This window comes from Anguilla anguilla, chromosome 1, assembly GCF_013347855.1.
Source record: "Anguilla anguilla isolate fAngAng1 chromosome 1, fAngAng1.pri, whole genome shotgun sequence".
Taxonomy (NCBI): Eukaryota; Metazoa; Chordata; class Actinopteri; order Anguilliformes; family Anguillidae; genus Anguilla; species Anguilla anguilla.
In genome coordinates, this window is record NC_049201.1 from 55,744,668 (window position 1) to 55,762,827 (window position 18,160).

At 48.5% G+C, this 18,160-nt stretch overlaps 1 protein-coding gene across 2 annotated transcripts in view; it reads left to right on the forward strand.

Annotated features, from left to right (window-relative positions):
* bbs9 (Bardet-Biedl syndrome 9) overlaps positions 1-18,160 on the forward strand; it is a 168,820-nt gene that overhangs the window by 43,043 nt on the left and 107,617 nt on the right. For both annotated transcript variants that reach the window (XM_035382340.1, XM_035382346.1), the window contains exons 14-18: positions 1,209-1,313; positions 9,316-9,456; positions 10,836-10,931; positions 12,821-12,993; positions 14,575-14,727. In XM_035382340.1, the coding sequence (XP_035238231.1) occupies positions 1,209-1,313; positions 9,316-9,456; positions 10,836-10,931; positions 12,821-12,993; positions 14,575-14,727 (668 nt within the window). The remainder of the gene's footprint in view (positions 1-1,208; positions 1,314-9,315; positions 9,457-10,835; positions 10,932-12,820; positions 12,994-14,574; positions 14,728-18,160) is intronic.

An 18,160-nucleotide genomic window follows, 5' to 3' on the forward strand; every position in this document is an offset into this window, starting at 1 on the left:
GGGCCAAGTGGCTGGAAAACTCACTTTAGCGTGTTTGTCAAATGCGCTGGGGTGTAAAGGTTAAAAGCAGGGTTTTCTTTGCCTAATGCCCCCCCCCCCCCCTTCACCCTGTCAGGGGAGTTGACGGGGCGCAGAGAAAGCGCCCGCGGCCCATGCGATGGCCCGGCTGATATGGACGGACGGACGGACGGATGGACGGGACCCCGTTCCTGCCTGTTGGAGTCTTTCGCTCAGATTTCCAGGGTCATTAATGGAGTGTCTTTCACAGGACAGGCTGAGGAACAGAAGCCTGCTCAGGGCTTTCAACTGCTTTTACCCAGTAGCACCGATTCCCCACTAATAACCGCACGTCCGTCACCTGTTCAGGTTGTGTGGATGTACAGTTATATAAATATAAGGACTGAAATTTTTTTTTTTTTTTGCTGGAAGCCAACTTCTTGTATGGTGAAGTTCTTCTCTTTTTTTTTTTCAAACACTCATCATCAAAGGGGAACTTCTGTCTGACTGCTCTAGTCTGGCAGGCTTTTTGAAGACGCATTAGCTGAAATATGGCCCGTCTGTGCTGGTGCCGTTTTCCTTTTTTATGTGGAGTGCGAGGTCTCTTCTCCCCGCACGGCTTGTTTGGGGAGGAGAGCAGTATTGAAATCGTCACACTCTGTTTCTGGACAGGCCTGGTGAACATAAAGGCGTTTTGTGTGGGAGTGGAAGTGTGTGTGTACGTATCTGCGTTGTCCTCTCCGTCGACACCATTAAGCAGTAAATGGGCTGCAGTGGTTTTGGATGGAGTCTAATGTGTCTGTGGTGTGTCTTAATAAAATAAGCCCAGTTTATGTGCCCGCTTAAAACCTTCCACTCTGCCAGCTTGTGCCCATGCCTGCCATCTCCTCACTGCTGGAACACCGGATATACTTCCCCACTGGGCAAAAATGTGAACTGCGGTCACATCGTGAATGTAGACATCACCCCTCCCCACCTGCCCCAGCCTGCTCTTCTCAGCCAGTGTGTGAGGCCATTTTGTTCTAGAGAAGACCCTCATTGGCTGTGTGTATACAAGTGTGGCAGAGCTGGGATTTGGGGCCCAGTAAATGCTGTCAGTACTGGTCAGAAGTGCATAGATGTACAGTTGGTGGTAAGGGCTGTGGTTCAGTGGTTAGAGCTATGGTTTAATGGGCTGGGCTGTTGTTGATGGAGATCTGTGTGTATTTCAGGTGCGGGAGCTACAACCACAGTGATGTTCTCCGCCTTCCTGAATGGGCCGTACCCCCCAGCTGACCTAGGAGGAAATGTGGCAGTATCCTACAGCACACCCACAGGTACATCACACCTGCTCTGTCCTACAGCACACCCACAGGTACATCACACCACACTCACAGGCACATCACACCTGCTCTGTCCTACAGCACACCCACAGGTACATCACACCTGCTCTGTCCTACAGCACACCCACAGGTACATCACACCACACTCACAGGCACATCACACCTGCTCTGTCCTACAGCACACCTACAGGTACATCACACCTGCTCTATCCTACAGCACACCCACAGGTACATCACACCTGCTCTGTCCTACAGCACACCCACAGGTACATCACACCTGCTCTGTCCTACAGCACACCTACAGGTACATCACACCTGCTCTGTCCTACAACACACCCACAGGTACATCACACCTGCTCTGTCCTACAGCACACCCACAGGTACATCACACCACGCTCACAGGTACATCACACCTGCTCTGTCCTACAGCACACCCACAGGTACATCACACCTGCTCTGTTCTACAGCACACCTACAGGTACATCACACCTGTTCTGTCCTACAGCACACTCACAGGTACATCACACCTGTCCTGTCCTACAGCACATCCACAGATACATCACACCTGTTCTGTCCTACAGCACACCTACAGGTACATCACACCTGCTCTGTCCTACAGCACACCCACAAGTACATCACACCTGTTCTGTCCTACACCAGGCCCACAGGTCACACATATACACCCTGTGTGCAGATAAACTACCCCTGTGTGCTCTGAGTAAGACTTCCCAACGGTCTCGCCAATATATTTGAATTCCAGGGAAACATGAACAAGACTGACTAACTGTCAGTGTCAAAAAGGGTCACAGTGTAACAGAAGTACTGTTGTGATTGGAAAGCGTGCCGGTTTTACCTATGCCTTGAACAATTGCTGTAGTGTTGTCTGGAGTAACAGTTGGATAGATGGATAAACTGATGGATGAACAGGTTTGTCCGTCTTTGTTTCCAAGACTTGGCCATGGGAGTATGCGGTGCAGGCATGTTTTTGTTTCCAGTAATGATGTGTAATTAAGCAAATCATCACAGGCCGATCTGTATTTTGTATCTCTACACATAATCTTCCATAAATCAATTGTGAAATAATTGTGCTCTTAGAGGTATTTTTGTGCTTATACAAAGATTATGTTTATTCTCATTTTTATAAATAACTGCCATCGCAACAGATTTGGAGTTGCCCTTTGAATGAGTACCGCCCCATTGATCAACTCACTGAATACCTTTCTATTAATCATGGGAATAAGGGGTTTGGGTTAATCGAAATGAATCAAAGAAGCATCTTTGTTTGTGTTCTGGTAACATGAACCTTTCCACTAGCCCATATCTAAAAAGAACTAAGAACAAACAGATAATTTATGTGTGACATCCAGAGCAGTAATCGATTAACGGCTCAGCCGAACTTAATTGGCTTTGAGCGCAGCTGGGAGGAAAGGCAGGGCTCCCCAGGGCTTGGGTTAAGCTTTGCTGAATCATGGGTTGATAAACAGATGCTCCACACAGAACAGTCAAACATGAAAGCATGGAAATGCATCGATCAGCTAGCAGCTTGTATTTACTGCTGGAATGAGCTAGCCTCTCTTCTTACAAAAGCCCTCTTTATTAGAATAAAATTGTCGTGAGATTTTTGGTTTTTTAAAAGGCAAAAAAAGCATTTGTGCTATTGTTTCCCTTGGACTGTGTCTATTTTGGCAGCCGTATGTGGAAAGGTTCCTAAAAGAGCATTAAATTTGAAAAGGCTAGGAAAATTCTGGCCAGTTTTATTGTAAGTCCAAAAATAGAGCGACTTTAACGTAGGGGCTTTTTTTATACCCTCCTCCTCTCTGTGTCTTATGACCATTTGAGCCCAGAAAGTTTTTTTCTCTTTTTTAATGGAAGAAATGGTGGTTAGTAATCATTCTGTTGTTGCTGAACAATGGTCTATTTAACAAGCCGTAGCGCATTTGCTTCAGCCTCTGTCATCTGGTGCAGAAATGCTATTTTGTTTCTCAGTAGAATGTCCAAATCCCATTTACACATCTTATATGTACCTTTCTCTTTACACCAGCTGAATGAAAAATGAATGGCTTGGTTTGAAAGAATGGAAAAAACAAACTGTCTGTGAGTGTTGTCTGTGTGCGCGTGTGTATGCGCCTGTCAGTGTGTGCATTTTGTGTGTGTGTGTGTGTGCGCGTGTGTGTTTGTGCATGTGTGCATGCATGTGTGTGTGTGTGTGTGCGCGCGTGTGTGTTTGTGCGTGTGTGCATGCATGTTTGTGTGTGTGTGTGTGTGTGTGTGTGCGTACGTGTGTGTGTGCATGTGTGTTGGCTTAGGGACTTTACTGTCTGTTGAGAGAAAAGAGCTCCGCTTCCAAACTGTTTGCCTTGGCTTGGTTTTACTGTGACTGTGTGAGAATGCCAAACGACAAATAGTTACTCACGTTGTCTTTTTTTTCCCTTTTTATTTTTCCAAGACAGATGTAAAAATGAGTTTTGGGCCCACAGGAAAAATGCAGAATGTTTTTCTGCCTTTTTTCATCCTCCGTTGCACTGCTTTCTCAATCAGTCTCTTATAGAAGAGACTTACCACTGCGTGGAGGTAATTCATCAATTGAGAAGACTGGCTTATGGGTAGTTTCTTCACAACTTACCTTCACAATTCGAGAGGCTCATGTTTGATAGATGGATTTTTTTGCAGAGACAAAAACATTAATGAAATGGATGTCTGTTTTGCAGTGCTTGATTTTATCTGAGTGTCAGGCTGAGACGTGATAAATCGGCGGTTCTTGCTTTGCGCTGTTCCCTGAGACCCTGGCCCAGCTGGGCGCGCAGCAGCGGCTCTGGCTGACTGGGGTCTGCGGTGCGTGTGTTTATTTTATGGGGTGAAAATGTGTCTAATGGCCGCCGGAGCGTGGAACCTCAGGCCGACGCGCTCGCCGCGGTCGCCACGTTTGACCCCTAAACCCTGATCCATCACGCGCCCCTCGACCTGCCCGCGACCCGAACGCAAGCGCCGTCGCTGTCCGGAAATTTCCGTCGCCAGCTCTGAAATGTCTCGCCCGTTAATCACGTTTTCTGTTCTTGAGCCTGAAATACGGGACTCACACATACGTCGCTCACTTGCCATGACACTGAAACTTAAACGGCTCTCATTCTCATGTAAGATTTCAGTTTCCTACGGCTCTCACTATCACACGATTACGCCTCTCGCGATTCCCATTCCGATCAGCGACCGCCTCCCTACAGCTGACCGTATAACATCAGTTCTTCAGTTCCTTTGATAGTTTGTCGTGGGGGAAGAGAAAAGAATTCTGTCTGCTCACAAGCCGAAACTCTGACCAACTCCCCCAAACCCCCCCCCCCCCCCCCCCCCGTCATTAAGTTTCCTTTGTGTGTGATTTCACGGTTTGAGGATCCTCCTGCACCCCAGCCCTGTAAAACCTCGCTTTCTATTCATGTTGTGGGCGCATTAATCTTGGCTGACGCTGGCCTCAGTGGCTCTCCAATGAAAGCAGGAATGTGGGGAATGCAGGTGTCCTGCCCGGGGCATCCTCACTCTCGGATGTCTGGGCCTCGGACTCGTAATTACCAGGTTTTAACGCCCCCTAATGGGATTTACAGTAGCGGCTGCTCTGCTTTGTCTCCCCCTCAGTGATACAGCGTGTGCTCTCTCTCTCTCTCACTCTCTCTCTTTCTCTCACACACGCACACACTCACACTCTCTCATATTCAGTTCCTCTCCTCTCTTACGCTCACTCTCTCCCTGTCCCTCAACCTCTCAGTTCCTTTCCTCATTCTTTGTATCTTTCTCTTTGTTTTTTCTGGATTTCCCTCTCTGTGTCTTAGCTCAAATCTAATCCATTTAATTGGCATGAAAAAAGGCTGGGTGTTGTATTGCCAGTGCATAATGATGTCATCAGTAACAGGAATAGTAATACATGTGGGGAGTAATTAATGTATTAAACAATGTAAGCCAGCTAATTTTAGGGTGATGGGAGTTTTCTCACTTTGGTTATTTTCACATTTTCCCTTGGGGTGAACCTAAAATAAGTTTTGGAACATAGTAGGCTGGAGCTTTGTCAAGACCACGTACTTGACTGTGGGCCCTGTAGTGGAGCAGGCAGTGAGTGTGTTTTTCAATTCACTTCACTTCTACATAATCGGCAGGACAAATCAAAAGTTTGTTGCATGTAAAGAAGCACTACTCAGGCAAGACTTAGTTTTTCGCTTTTGCCTTTACTTGAACAATGGGGCCTAGCCCAAACCATGAAAAACTCATGTCTCAGACCAAGTGGTGTCCAGATACTTTTGGTCATGTAGTGTATTTCATATTGTATATGGGTTCTTTTTGAAAATCTGTGGCCTCTACGCACACAGACCTGCCCATCAGTTCCTCCAGGCAGAGCAGGACCGAGTTTTCGAACGGAAAGGCGTTTCCATCGACCCACTGTTCCCCTGGGTTGGCCACACGCAGACGACGGGTTTCACGGTAGACGTGAGTGTGTACATGGATCACTGCCATGGAGGGTGCCTCGCTTCCCCTTTCTGGCTGTTGAGATGGCGGCACACAGCCAGGGAGAGATGTTACATTTCATCGGAGCTAACCAGGCGTGAAATGCACAATCTGAGCGAGCAGCGTATGTTTCACGCGCTTACTTAAGTGTGAAAGCCTCCTGGCCGCAGCTTGCTGTTCAAGCTCTTCCCGGAACTTTCTGCACTTTACCTTTCTTTGTGTTTCTCTGTTTTTTTTGTGCTGTTAAAAGCAGAACGCACAGCATCAATTGAATACGACTGATGATTAGTTTTCTGGCAGCCTGCACAGAATAGGTGTTTGGGTGAAAGAGCACATCTTAGGGGACCTGGGTGACCAGGCCTCCTTGACCTTTGACGCATTGAGTCTCCAACTATGGCCCTCGTAGAGATGGATGCATTTGAAAAAGGAAATCATGTGGAATGCATATTAGTTTATTTGTGCGTAGACGGTGTAGACAGATAGAGGGCTATGGCTGTACAAGCAAGACACAGCTTTTGTGTGGTTCCACTGAGTGCCTGCTTGAATTCAGAGATTGATGAAAGTGATGAGTGCTCTAATGACCATAGGCCATCTAACCATCTGTCAGTAACAGACATCCTCACCCATGTGTGTCCACAGGAAGAGTCCCACTCAAGCATTGACCCTGGCATATATTTTTTCTTGCATTTTATGATGTCAGAATAGGGGTGGGTAATCTGATCTTAGATCAGTTGGGGTGTTTTCTCCAGTTTGAAATGTAGACGAATTTGTGGCTGACAACAGTTTTCTGGCTGCATATCTTGATTGTCATTTATATGACGTACACGAGTCGTGCGGTTGTTGAAGTTCATTTCTTCTTTCCTTTTGTTTTCCCCCCACTATGCTTCTGTGCCCAAGACATTTTGAATTGAGTTTTTCTTTTTCTTTTTTGCGCTGCCGCCACTCTTGAAGAGCTGAACCCAGCAGGTGAGTAGTGTTCTGTCTAGGTCACACCCATATAGGAAGGCTTTCGGCAATAGAAACCCCATAGCTGCCCATAGAGTAAAGACACCGACAGCCTGAGTGCACCAGCACCAAGGGTGACCAAACAGAATCTGTAGAAGGCTCAGCTGTCAGAGTGCTCCATGATCCACTGTCTAGAGCTGCTATTTCTTTCTCTTTCATTTAATTCCAAAAACTGGTAGACCCTACGGCCCGCCAGGACCAGGGCCATGTCCAAACAAGCCCACTTGCCTAATATTAAGTATATAACTTGTGTTCTACTTGTATTCTCAATTGTAGGCAAGTGCTTATGTTTATTCGGACATGGCCCGGGATTGAAGATCACCGGCATGTGGGGTTCCATCAGAGCAGCCCCAGCCCATGAATTTTCTGTTACTGTTCCTGTTTCCAATGCCCTCTCTATAGACCTGCGTCTGCCCTCTAATCTCCCTTTGGCCTTCTCCCAGCACACTGCAGCCAGGGATGGGAATTCAGGTAGAACTGTAAATCTTTAGATCTGCTGTCATCAGTCAGTGCTGATTACAGTAGGGACAAGTTAACTTGGCAGGAGGAAACCCAGAGCCATTTGAGGCTTGGGATGTAGCTTTGGGTGGGGGGGGGGGGGGGGGGGGGGGGGGGGGGGGCTGGTCAGGTGAGTGACCGTCGCAGACAGAAGGTAAATTACTACTGTGGCCTAAGAATACAGACAGCAGGTTGGGTTACTGAGGCAGGGGTCTTGTTCCTTTTGGGGATTCAGGTAAAAAGTTCACCATGGTGGAAGAAAAATGTTCTAGGTTTTGCATCAGGAAGATTTATGGCAGGGGGGCCTCCTTGACCACATTCGCTTTCCCTCAGAAATGTGAGCAAACGCTAGCTACATACGCTGGAGGGAAAAACACTTTACTCTGATAGATCCTGGACTGTCAGTCTGGACTCTCTGTCAATGTCCAGGCCACATTCGCCATTGACAGCTGGGGAAAAAAGTTTAAAATGTCTGATGGACAACGCATAACTTTCTGCAATAGCGTAGAGATAAGATAACATTCAGAACGCTGCAGTAAAGTCACATAGTGATTCTACGTTAATCTGGCTGGATATGTGTGATTTTCATGAACCCTCTCCATAGGCAGGGTCATCTACGTTTTTTTTTTCATCTTTTTTCCATGGTGAAAAAGTCCTTGTGCTGTGATTAGTGGTTTAACATCAGTAGTTGTCCAGACAACATTGGCAAAAGGATGATGGGAAATGTGCATAAACAAGCTTCTTCTGCTTTTCCTGCAGTCTCTGTGTTAATTGGTCATACATGAGTACATACATACATCAACCTCAAAGCAGTCTCACTGCCAGACACAAACCCTGTTTACTGAAAGGAGGTACTATTGACAGTATCTTGAGCATACATATTTAATTTTAAAGCTTGAAAGCGAGAAAGAAGGGACTGAAAGAAAGTTTTACACTCCAGCCGTAATAAAGCCAAATGAGCAGTGCAGGGTAAACCTTCCAGAAAGGGGGTTAAGTTACCTGTCCAGACATAACAGGAAAGGATTAGTAAACTGCTGGCAACTAATACTTGCTACTGGAGAGTTTGTCCTCTGCCTCTTCATCTCTCACTCAAATGATTCTAGCAGGCCAGTGGAAGGGTATAGGAGTTACTCCAGAGCTGTGTTTTTCCAGTGGTCTCTCTGGCAATGGCAGCACCAGGAATTTTGAGAAGACTTACGATGGGCCACTTTCATTCCATAATTAGTCGCTGTTTTTGGAGCCAGAAATTGAAAACTGGAAGGAAAAAAAAAAGTGTGTAGAGACACTAGATGAAATGTGTTTGTCTTCTGTACACACACCTTCCTTGGGTTTTTGCAGATGCTCCACTGAATTCAGTTCAGAGACAGCAGCCAAACAACACGAGAAACTTTACTGTCGTGTACACTTCAAAGAGTCCGCTCCAAGAAACTCACCATGCTTCTAACAGAATCCTTTGGTCTTGTGCTAATTTATTGTCCTGATGGACAAAGCTGTAGTCACACACTGAAGAGAGCAATAAGAGGAGCAGCAGGCCCCAGAGCCTTGGATTCAATACGGAGACCACTGCCAGGATACGGGCAGAATTTACAGCCCTGTCTCTCTGCTGCCATGTTTTCATATGCTAACAAAATCAAGTTTCCTGAGTATTTTAGCTCTTATTCTGGAGGAATGTGTGCTCTGATGTCTTTGTTCTAAGACCCCTTACTTTACTGGTAACCTTGCGTTACCCCATGTGCATGGATACATCTATACGCGCACATGCCAAAACACGCGTCTCAGACACACAATTGCATTTTCATCAGTAAAAGCTGTATGCTGTGGTTTTCATTGGTGAAAGCACTCTGCTCTTGGTAAGCTTCCCCCCCATAGTAATTTTATCAGTTGCAGTGTTCCTCTTACAGGGATCTGTCGACTTGTCATTGAGTTATTTGGAACGTGTTTTACAAACGCTCTCATCCATGTGGTGACCGCAGTCCTTATTTTCCCCTCTCGTCCCTCTTCTCCTCAGGGGTGCCCAGGGTGGCCCAGTGCAGATTCGCTCTGCCCCTCCGCCTGGCCTGCTGCCTGTCTTCGGCCTCCAAGAACGCCCAGTTCAAGATCACAGTAGACACCAACAAACCGCCAGTTAACCTCAACGAGGTGTTCCCAGGTAGAGTCTGCAGCTTACACCCCTGGTCCCACAGCGCAAGGCTGGATTCAATCAGCGTTTGTCAAGTGTTTTGCTATTGTTTGTTTGTTTTTTGTTTTTGTTTTGTTTTGTTTTGCACGGGTACAGTTCAGTGAGTTCAACTACCACCACAATGAACTCGCTCAACTGTGTGAAGGAAGGGCGGGGGGGGGTGGACTAAGGCTTGCATTTATTAGTAAGTCAACATTAAGGCTGAATGTTGATTGAATCCCTGCCATTGAATCCATGCCCTGGTAGTCCAGCAGTCCATGAAGAGAAGGTGTGTGCTATATTTGGTGAGATTGGGAGAGAGAGCACCTGTTCACAGCACACAGGGAAATGGTGCTCCCTGGATTCAGAGCCTCAGTCATGCTTAAGTGGCCATAAGATCTAAGCATAGGCTTTGCTCTTTCAGCACGCAGTGAAGCACATCCTAATCATTGTATTTTTAATACAAAAACATTGAGAAGTTTGGGTTTACAGCTACTATGTCAGGATCAACACGTGGGTCTATACAGTGGTTTTTTAAAGTTTTTTTTTTTTTAACTTCCGATGTTATACCTATGGGAAGTTCATAAAGGTAATTTCTGCTCATGCTAGAAAATGCAGAATGGTACGCGACCGGAAATAAAAGATCATGTAATGCTGTCAGAATATGTTTCAGGATCATAAGCTTGTTGTAATGGCTTTTTTCAAAACGATATAGTCACATGTACATTTAATCTTGGTTGGTGCAGAACCGAAAGATAAATGAGAGAAAATGGTCTGCACTACTATGCACATGCTCCATTGTAGTTACTTTCATCATATGTGCATGTGCAAATCAAATGCATTGGATGGAGCACAGTATGTTTTCTTTTAAATGACTTTCTTTGACATTTGACATTATAATATATAAGAAACAACAAATGCCATGTTTGAAGGCCTGTGATGCTCTTCTGTAGGTCCCCTCTTGTCCCTGAATGGGAGGTTTTGCAGAGCTGCTGGCATCCCTGCCTCACTCTGGGAGGACCCATATCTCTTCCTAGGAATCGCGTCTCTGCCCTTTTATTATAAAAAACAAAAAACAAAAGAGAAATAAAAATAAATTCTGAGCTTGCGCTTGTGTGGTAAGCAAATAGCCCCGGGGAGATAAAGAACAATGGCGTCGTGCGCGGTTCACCTTCCATGGCGTCCTGGCGGTAGATAAGGACTACAGGGAGGCCGTATCTCTGTCTGTCATCCTCTCTTTTGTAGATTTGTCAAAACAAGGCTGCGAGCGCTCACCTTTCTCCTGAGCAGGACAAGGGCGCTGAGCACCGGCGGCTGAGCTAACCGCGCTGTGCTTCTCTTTCTCTTCCTCCTCTCCGGCCGTGGGAAAGACTTCCTGGAGAAGTCTGAGGACAGGGATGGGAACGCGCTGGCCTTCCAGCTCATAGCCGGCGCCAAAGTCACCGTGCTGGCCTCCAAGACGTCCCGTGAGTGAAACGCGCATGCGCACACACGCACGCACCCGCACACAGACTCACGCACACGCACCCGCACACAGACTCACGCACACGCACCCGCACACAGACTCGCACACACGCACCCGCACACAGACTCGCACACACGCACACACACCCGCACACAGACTCGCACACACGCACACGCACCCGCACACAGACTCACGCACACACACCCGCACACAGACTCGCACACACGCACACGCACCCGCACACAGACTCACGCACACGCACCCGCACACAGACTCACGCACACGCACCCGCACACAGACTCACGCACACGCACCCGCACACAGACTCACGCACACGCACCCGCACACAGACTCACGCACACGCACCCGCACACAGACTCGCACACACGCACCCGCACACAGACTCACGCACACGCACCCGCACACAGACTCACGCACACGCACCCGCACACAGACTCACGCTCGCACACACGCACACGCACCCGCACACAGACTCACGCACACGCACCCGCACACAGACTCACGCACACGCACCCGCACACAGACTCACGCACACGCACCCGCACACAGACTCGCACACACGCACACGCACCCGCACACAGACTCACGCACACGCACCCGCACACAGACTCACGCACACACACCCGCACACAGACTCGCACACACGCACCCGCACACAGACTCACGCACACGCACCCGCACCCGCACACAGACTCACGCACACGCACCCGCACACAGACTCGCACACACGCACACGCACCCGCACACAGACTCACGCACCCGCACCCGCACACAGACTCACGCACACGCACCCGCACACAGACTCACGCACACGCACCCGCACACAGACTCACGCACACACACCCGCACACAGACTCGCACACACGCACCCGCACACAGACTCGCACGCACACGCACACAGACTCGCACACACGCACACACACCCGCACACAGACTCACGCACACGCACCCGCACCCGCACACAGACTCACGCACACACGCAGGTACAACCTGTATGCAGAGACACATTTAGAGAGTAAAATGCATACAAATATCTTCATTACACATGCCTTGTAGTGTAATTTACTTTCCTATAAAAGCCATAGGGTGCGTTTCACAACATGTGGGTTGGAATTGTATTTTTTTTTTGCACCTTACAGAGCTAAACGCTTTTCTATCGCACGCATATCAGAAGCAGACGCTTCAGCCCCAAGTCCATTTGAAAGTGTTAGAGACCGAGTAGGCAATAACCTCATCCCTTTCACTGTAATTCCTTACAAGGTAATACAGCATGAACAGGTGGCCTCTCCTTTCCTCCAGCTCGGCTTTAAAAGACTGAAGCTTTGGGCCAAGAGCCTCTCTCTGGCACTGGAATGGAAGCGGCAGGAAGGAATATCATGCACACTTAACTCCAGCTTCAGCACAGCCATTTTCACTTTTCACTCACTGCTGGCATCGATTTACAGTCCAGATGTTCCTGCACTCTGCAGTACTCAGAGGTGATTGGTGACACAGATGACTACATGGTCCTCATGTGGGAGTGTGAATGCACTGGCAGGTTTCACCTGTTTTCTCTGAGTAATGGCTGATGGGTAATCCGTTTGACGTACCATTTCTGAAAAGGCCAGCCAGCCTTTATATGCAGGGAGATGTGAAATGGATAATAAAAGCGATGTCTGCTATTTCCATAGGAAATGATGAATGATTTTTCTTTTTCTCCGAAAGCCTTTAGAACAAACCGGAATCAGAGGAATGGAAGTTAGTGAGTGACAACGAGCCAATAACGACCCTGCTCCCCTCTCTCTCTCTCTCTTTCAATCTTTCATTCTCTCTCTCTCTCTCTCTCTCTCTCTCTCTCACACTCTCTCACACACACACACACACACACAGAGCGCTACAGGATCCAGAGTGAGAGCTTTGAGGATATGTGGCTGGTGGCCAGTGAGCTGGTCCAGCGTTTTGACCGGCACTTTGCCAAGCAGGGAGTGAAAGACTTCCGCAACAGCTTCTCCGGCCCTCTCCCACTGTCCGAGTACTTCCAGGCTGTGGATCACCACTTTGAGGTGAGCGCTGCTTCCCCCTCTCCCTCCCCACACACACATGCACACACACTCGCTCGCGCACACACACACAGTCACTCACACACACACACACGCACACACTCGCTCGCGCACACACACACAGTCACTCACACACATACACACACACGCACACACTCACTCGTGCACACACACACACACACACACACACACACTCACCTGTGCGCACACAGACACACACACTCACTCACTCTCTCTCACACACACACACACACACACACACACACTCGCTTGTGCGCACACACACACACACACACAAACATCTTCCTCTGCCTCTGTACCTGACACACCCCAGAGTAAGCCGTTAGAAGTCAAGGGCGCAGAACCCCCACAGAAAGTGACAGCTTCCCGCTAACAGGAGTAGCCATTGCAAAAGTCTGGCGGTGTGTCTGCATGCCGGAATGCCTGGGGGCTGTGTCCTGTCTGTCTCATCTCTAACCTCAGTATGGGAGTGGTGCAGACAGTCCTGTGCAATATGCATAAAACTGTCCCTGAGTGTCTACACCTGCTGTCTGCTACTGTTACATAACAATGCTCAGTCAATAAGCAGTTGCTTAGACCTCCTTGTTTTCCTGTTTAAAAATGTCTTTTTTCCGCTTCATAAAGTTTTGTTTATCATATATTTAATAACCAGACCCATTATATAATGACACTATTATTTGCCCATTCTTTTGTGTACTAATATATTACATAGAAAGGAAAGAAGGGAGCCCGCACTCTTAATGAATAGATATAGATTATGAATGTCTACGCAACAAAATCATTTTCATTTTTATTCCTATTTGGACAAAGAGACAGACATGTCAATAGCAACTGCTTATTCAGAAAAGGGCCTCAAACAAGGTTCTAATATTAGGACTTTTAAGATGAAAAGAGTTATGAACTCCTGTTATAGAAAAAAATAGCATTATAATGCAAAGAGTATTTTCCAACCATATAACTGAGGCGATCAATCACATTCTCCTTTTATTTCTCGATGAAGCCGACCTCCACTCTGACATCACCGAGCACCTGACACATTTCAGAATCACTTTCACGAAGCAGAAAAAAAATGGAGCCCCTTTCCGTGCCAAATGAGGTTTTCAGAAGTATGTCCTCATCACTTTCACTGACGGTGTTGTGAATGGCGGTACTTCACAGCCGGTCCACATTCTGTTCACAAACAACCTCTGCCCTTCTGTGCTGCGCCATGTTCATGCCGAGAGGACGGAGACGGCCGGCCAGGACAGGCTGAAGTATATTTCTCAGAACCCTTTCGTGGGTTTTTTTTTTCCCCTCCCTCCCTCGTCTCTGACATGTACCGAACGCTGGGCCCCTTGGCTGGCCGTGTGCGCGGCACACCTGATACGCTCTCGAGTGGAGAGCGGCTTTAACGTTCCCCGCAGCCCCTAATCCGCTCCATGTGTCAGATAAAAACTACACCCGAGCGCCAGGAGATGGAAAATCCGGCCTGGGACGCAACCAGACGACCGCGTCCGGGAACGCCTCCCTGTCTGTCTGTCTGTCTGTCTGTCTGTCTGAACGTGGGGTTGTCTGTGCGCTCAGCTGCGGGTCAGCGCGGAGAAGTACCAGGACCTGCTGGCGGAGAGGGCGGTCCAGTTCCGGGCCATCCAGCGCCGGCTGCTGACGCGCTTCAAGGACAAGACCCCCGCCCCCCTGCAGAACCTGGACACGCTGATGGAGGGCACCTACAGACAGGTCTGTGCTTCAGCACTCACATACTGTAAGACATGTATATATTCCCACACACACCCACGCAGAAGCACACGCAGACATACACACACACAGTTAACAGTGGAAGCTGTTCCACCCCGGGAAAGGAGGCACAGGCCACTGCTCCTTGAAATAAAAAAAGATCTTTGAACTATATAAATACAATAATACAATCAGTATTTTACAGCCATTTAGCTTGTTAGCTGCATTCAGATGTTAGCCCCTGGTGGTTGTGGAAAGGATGTGAAACTGTGCTCTCTCTGTTCTCTTTGGTACAATTTAAGATGTGCAAAAACTTGTCAGTTACACAAATACAGCCATTGTTACTTTATGATTTTCTATACGAATTCCCCCTCCCAGACCATGCCTCCTTAACATTCCAGCCCACCAGCCTTTACTTGTCCATAGTCACTGGTATGAATGAATGTGCGCTCCACACTGGGACACAAATGTGTTTCGTACCTGTGAAAACCTGCTGCACAAATGACCACAGCGAGGAGGGTGTCTCTTTCTTGTACGCTTTATTTATTTCTGCCCTCTCTCTCTCTCTCTCTCTCTCTCTCTCTCTCTCTCTTTCTCGCTGTCTCCGTCTCTTTCTTCTCCCCAATCTGTCTCCTTTGGCTACACTGAACACAAGGTAATTATTGTTGGCCACAATGGTCTGATTTGAGGGTCTGTTCGTTCCATCTGAAAAGTGGTTTGAAGTAGAAAAAAGGAACCTAAAAATAAAAGTGCAGGGAGCTGAAGTGAGCAGATTGTAATTTTAGCTGTCACTTTTGGAGCAGAGCGCTGCCTCAAGGTCCGGTCTTGTTAAACGCACTGCAGTGTCTGTCCCCTGTCCCACCCATATCCTCCAGTGCTGAAGTAGAGTGTGGAGGTTTTTTTTGGGGGGGGGGGGGGGTGATGGTGTTCTTATTCCCTCCACTCCCCAGGACATGTCGTTTTGGGGTGCGAGGAAACTCAATCCTACGCCTGTTATTCAGCGTGGCCTGTGCAGAAACCGCAATGTGTACCGGTAGCAATGTTAAACAGCTGTGACTGAGCCCATCTCCTCCCCTGCACTTCTTCACACCTGTGTCTTTGTGCTGTGCTCTACTGTGCGCAGAGCCAAACGCCATTCATTAACCCTGCGAAGCTGCTCGGGTGCGTGTGTGTGTGCGTGTGTGTGTGTGTGTGTGTGTGTGTGTGTGTGTGTGTGTGTGTATGCTAAGTTTAGAGCTCAGAGAGGCTATGAGAGTGCGGTTCACTTTGACCCTGGGACGCTGTGTCCCTGCGTCTGCATAAAGCTGAGGAGTGTTTTCTGATGCCCTACGCTTTTCAGCACTACAGTTAGCCAAATATGAGGAAATAATAAAAGCTCCAGTCGATGCTTCATGTGAATATGACACAATGGTATTTTCCCCCCGTTCACCTTGCTGGTATGCAGTGCTTTTCCCCTTAAACCAGCCTGGGCCCCCTGTTGGCCCCGTTCTCATAACTCTCACTCTATCAGCGCCCAGAATGCCTTCATTGGGCTGATTGGTGTCCCGGCGGGTCGGTCCTGACACCTGTCCAGGCGTGAAGTGGGCTGCAGTGGGACCTGCTGCGGTGAAGTCAGGTCTCACATTTACCCTCCCCTCCACCCCTCGCCCCTCCTCTCTCTGCTAACTCTTTCTTCTACCACTGTCCTTCTCTTTGCGATCCCTCCTTGGTTTCTCTTCTCACCCCCCTTCTCTCTCTCCCTCTCTCTGTGTTCCCTCCTTTCTTTCAGTCTCACTTCTGCTTGCTCCTTCTCGTTTCCTTGCTTTTGTCCCTCTCTTCTCACCCCCCCCCCCCCCCCCCACTTCTCCCCCCCTCTCCCTCTGTCAGCATCAGACACAGGTCAACGTGTGTAAGACCTGCTGAGTTTGCGACTGTGGCAGGTCCGGTGTCATATGCGACGTGTTGATTTATGAGGTCAGCGCTGTAATTGTTGATTTGATGGCGGTGGCAGCCTAAAGTCGCATTTCGCTTGGCCATTACAGCAGATGCAAGTTATTATGTCACCATTGTAAAACCAGTGGGGCGGAATTGCATTGACATTAACACACATGCAGTTGGAGTCCTATTGCTGCCAAAGCTCTTGTCAGGCTGTATCTCTCTGCTCGTAGTGTGATTCAAGCTGCTAAAGAAATTAGTTTTAGCATTACTCAGAGCTGCCATTAAAATCATTCATTCGATTTGTAGTTGGCTGCTGTAGTAACTGTGGCCAGATTCATTGCAGAGATAGCCTTGTGTGTAGCTGTCATTCAGATCAAAGGAGGCATAGTCACACACATAGTAAGTTATCCTCTCATATACTTGGTCACACACTTGTACACATCAACACTCTAAATATATTTATGTGTCACACATACACACGCACCCACACTTTCTCTGTCATACACACGCACCCACACTTTCTCTGTGACACACACACCCACACACATTCTCTCTCTGTCTCACACACACACACACACACACACACACACTTGGAGCCCAGTAAGTGCGTACGCCCCCTCTGGCTGTGGCCTAATGAGATGCTTATCTCAGAGTTAGGCTCTTGTTTATCGTCACAGGCAGAGAGCGTTCTCCTCTCCTCTCAGATGTGATGGTCCCCTGCCTTCGCTGTTTACAGCACGCCCCCTTTTGATCCGCCGCGCTAAGCGCTGCCCTCCTCCCCTAGCAGCTGCCTGCAGGAAGGGATGCTAAAGTCGTTAAACGCCGGGCTCTGTTTGCGCGACTCTGTAAAAGTCCCCCGCCGCCGCGGAGCTGGGGTTCGGAGCGGAAGCGCTCTGTCTGCGGCTGACTGCGGAGTAACGCTTTCAGACGACAGGATGTCAGGCACAGGGCACGTGCCACCCTGAACCTGCCGCCCGCCCAAGGCCGGCAGTGACTGCGGACAGCAGGCTGAGGTCCGGAGAGGGGGACACGCATCCATCCCTCTTCTTTTTCTGAAGCCCTGTCCCTGGGCGCCCGCCATTTTGGATCTAGAGTTTCCGCTCAGCGAGGGCTCTGCAGGCACGCGGCCGCGGCTCCTCCATCAGCAGCGACAGGCCCGCCTCTTCTGCTTCTCCCCGGCCTAATGCAGAGGTATTAGACAAACGCATTACAGGGCAGGGTATCAGAAAGGAGTATTAGGCTGATGAATGCGAGCAGGAGGAGCTCGGACGATCAGATCTCCTTGCATCCTGTCCGCTTTACCGAAAGGATGTGGGATACTCTATACACAGTGTAATGTATACACACCATAATGGATAGTATTGATAGGTTTTAAACGTGATGTACATTTGAATTAATAATTAATAGTTGGGAAATGGTTTTCACGTCCGTAGGCAGCAAAACTGGCACAGCGATAAATCTCGTGCTTTTTTTAACCGTAGGATGGAGTGACATTTTTTTTTTTTTTTCCAATCTGCTC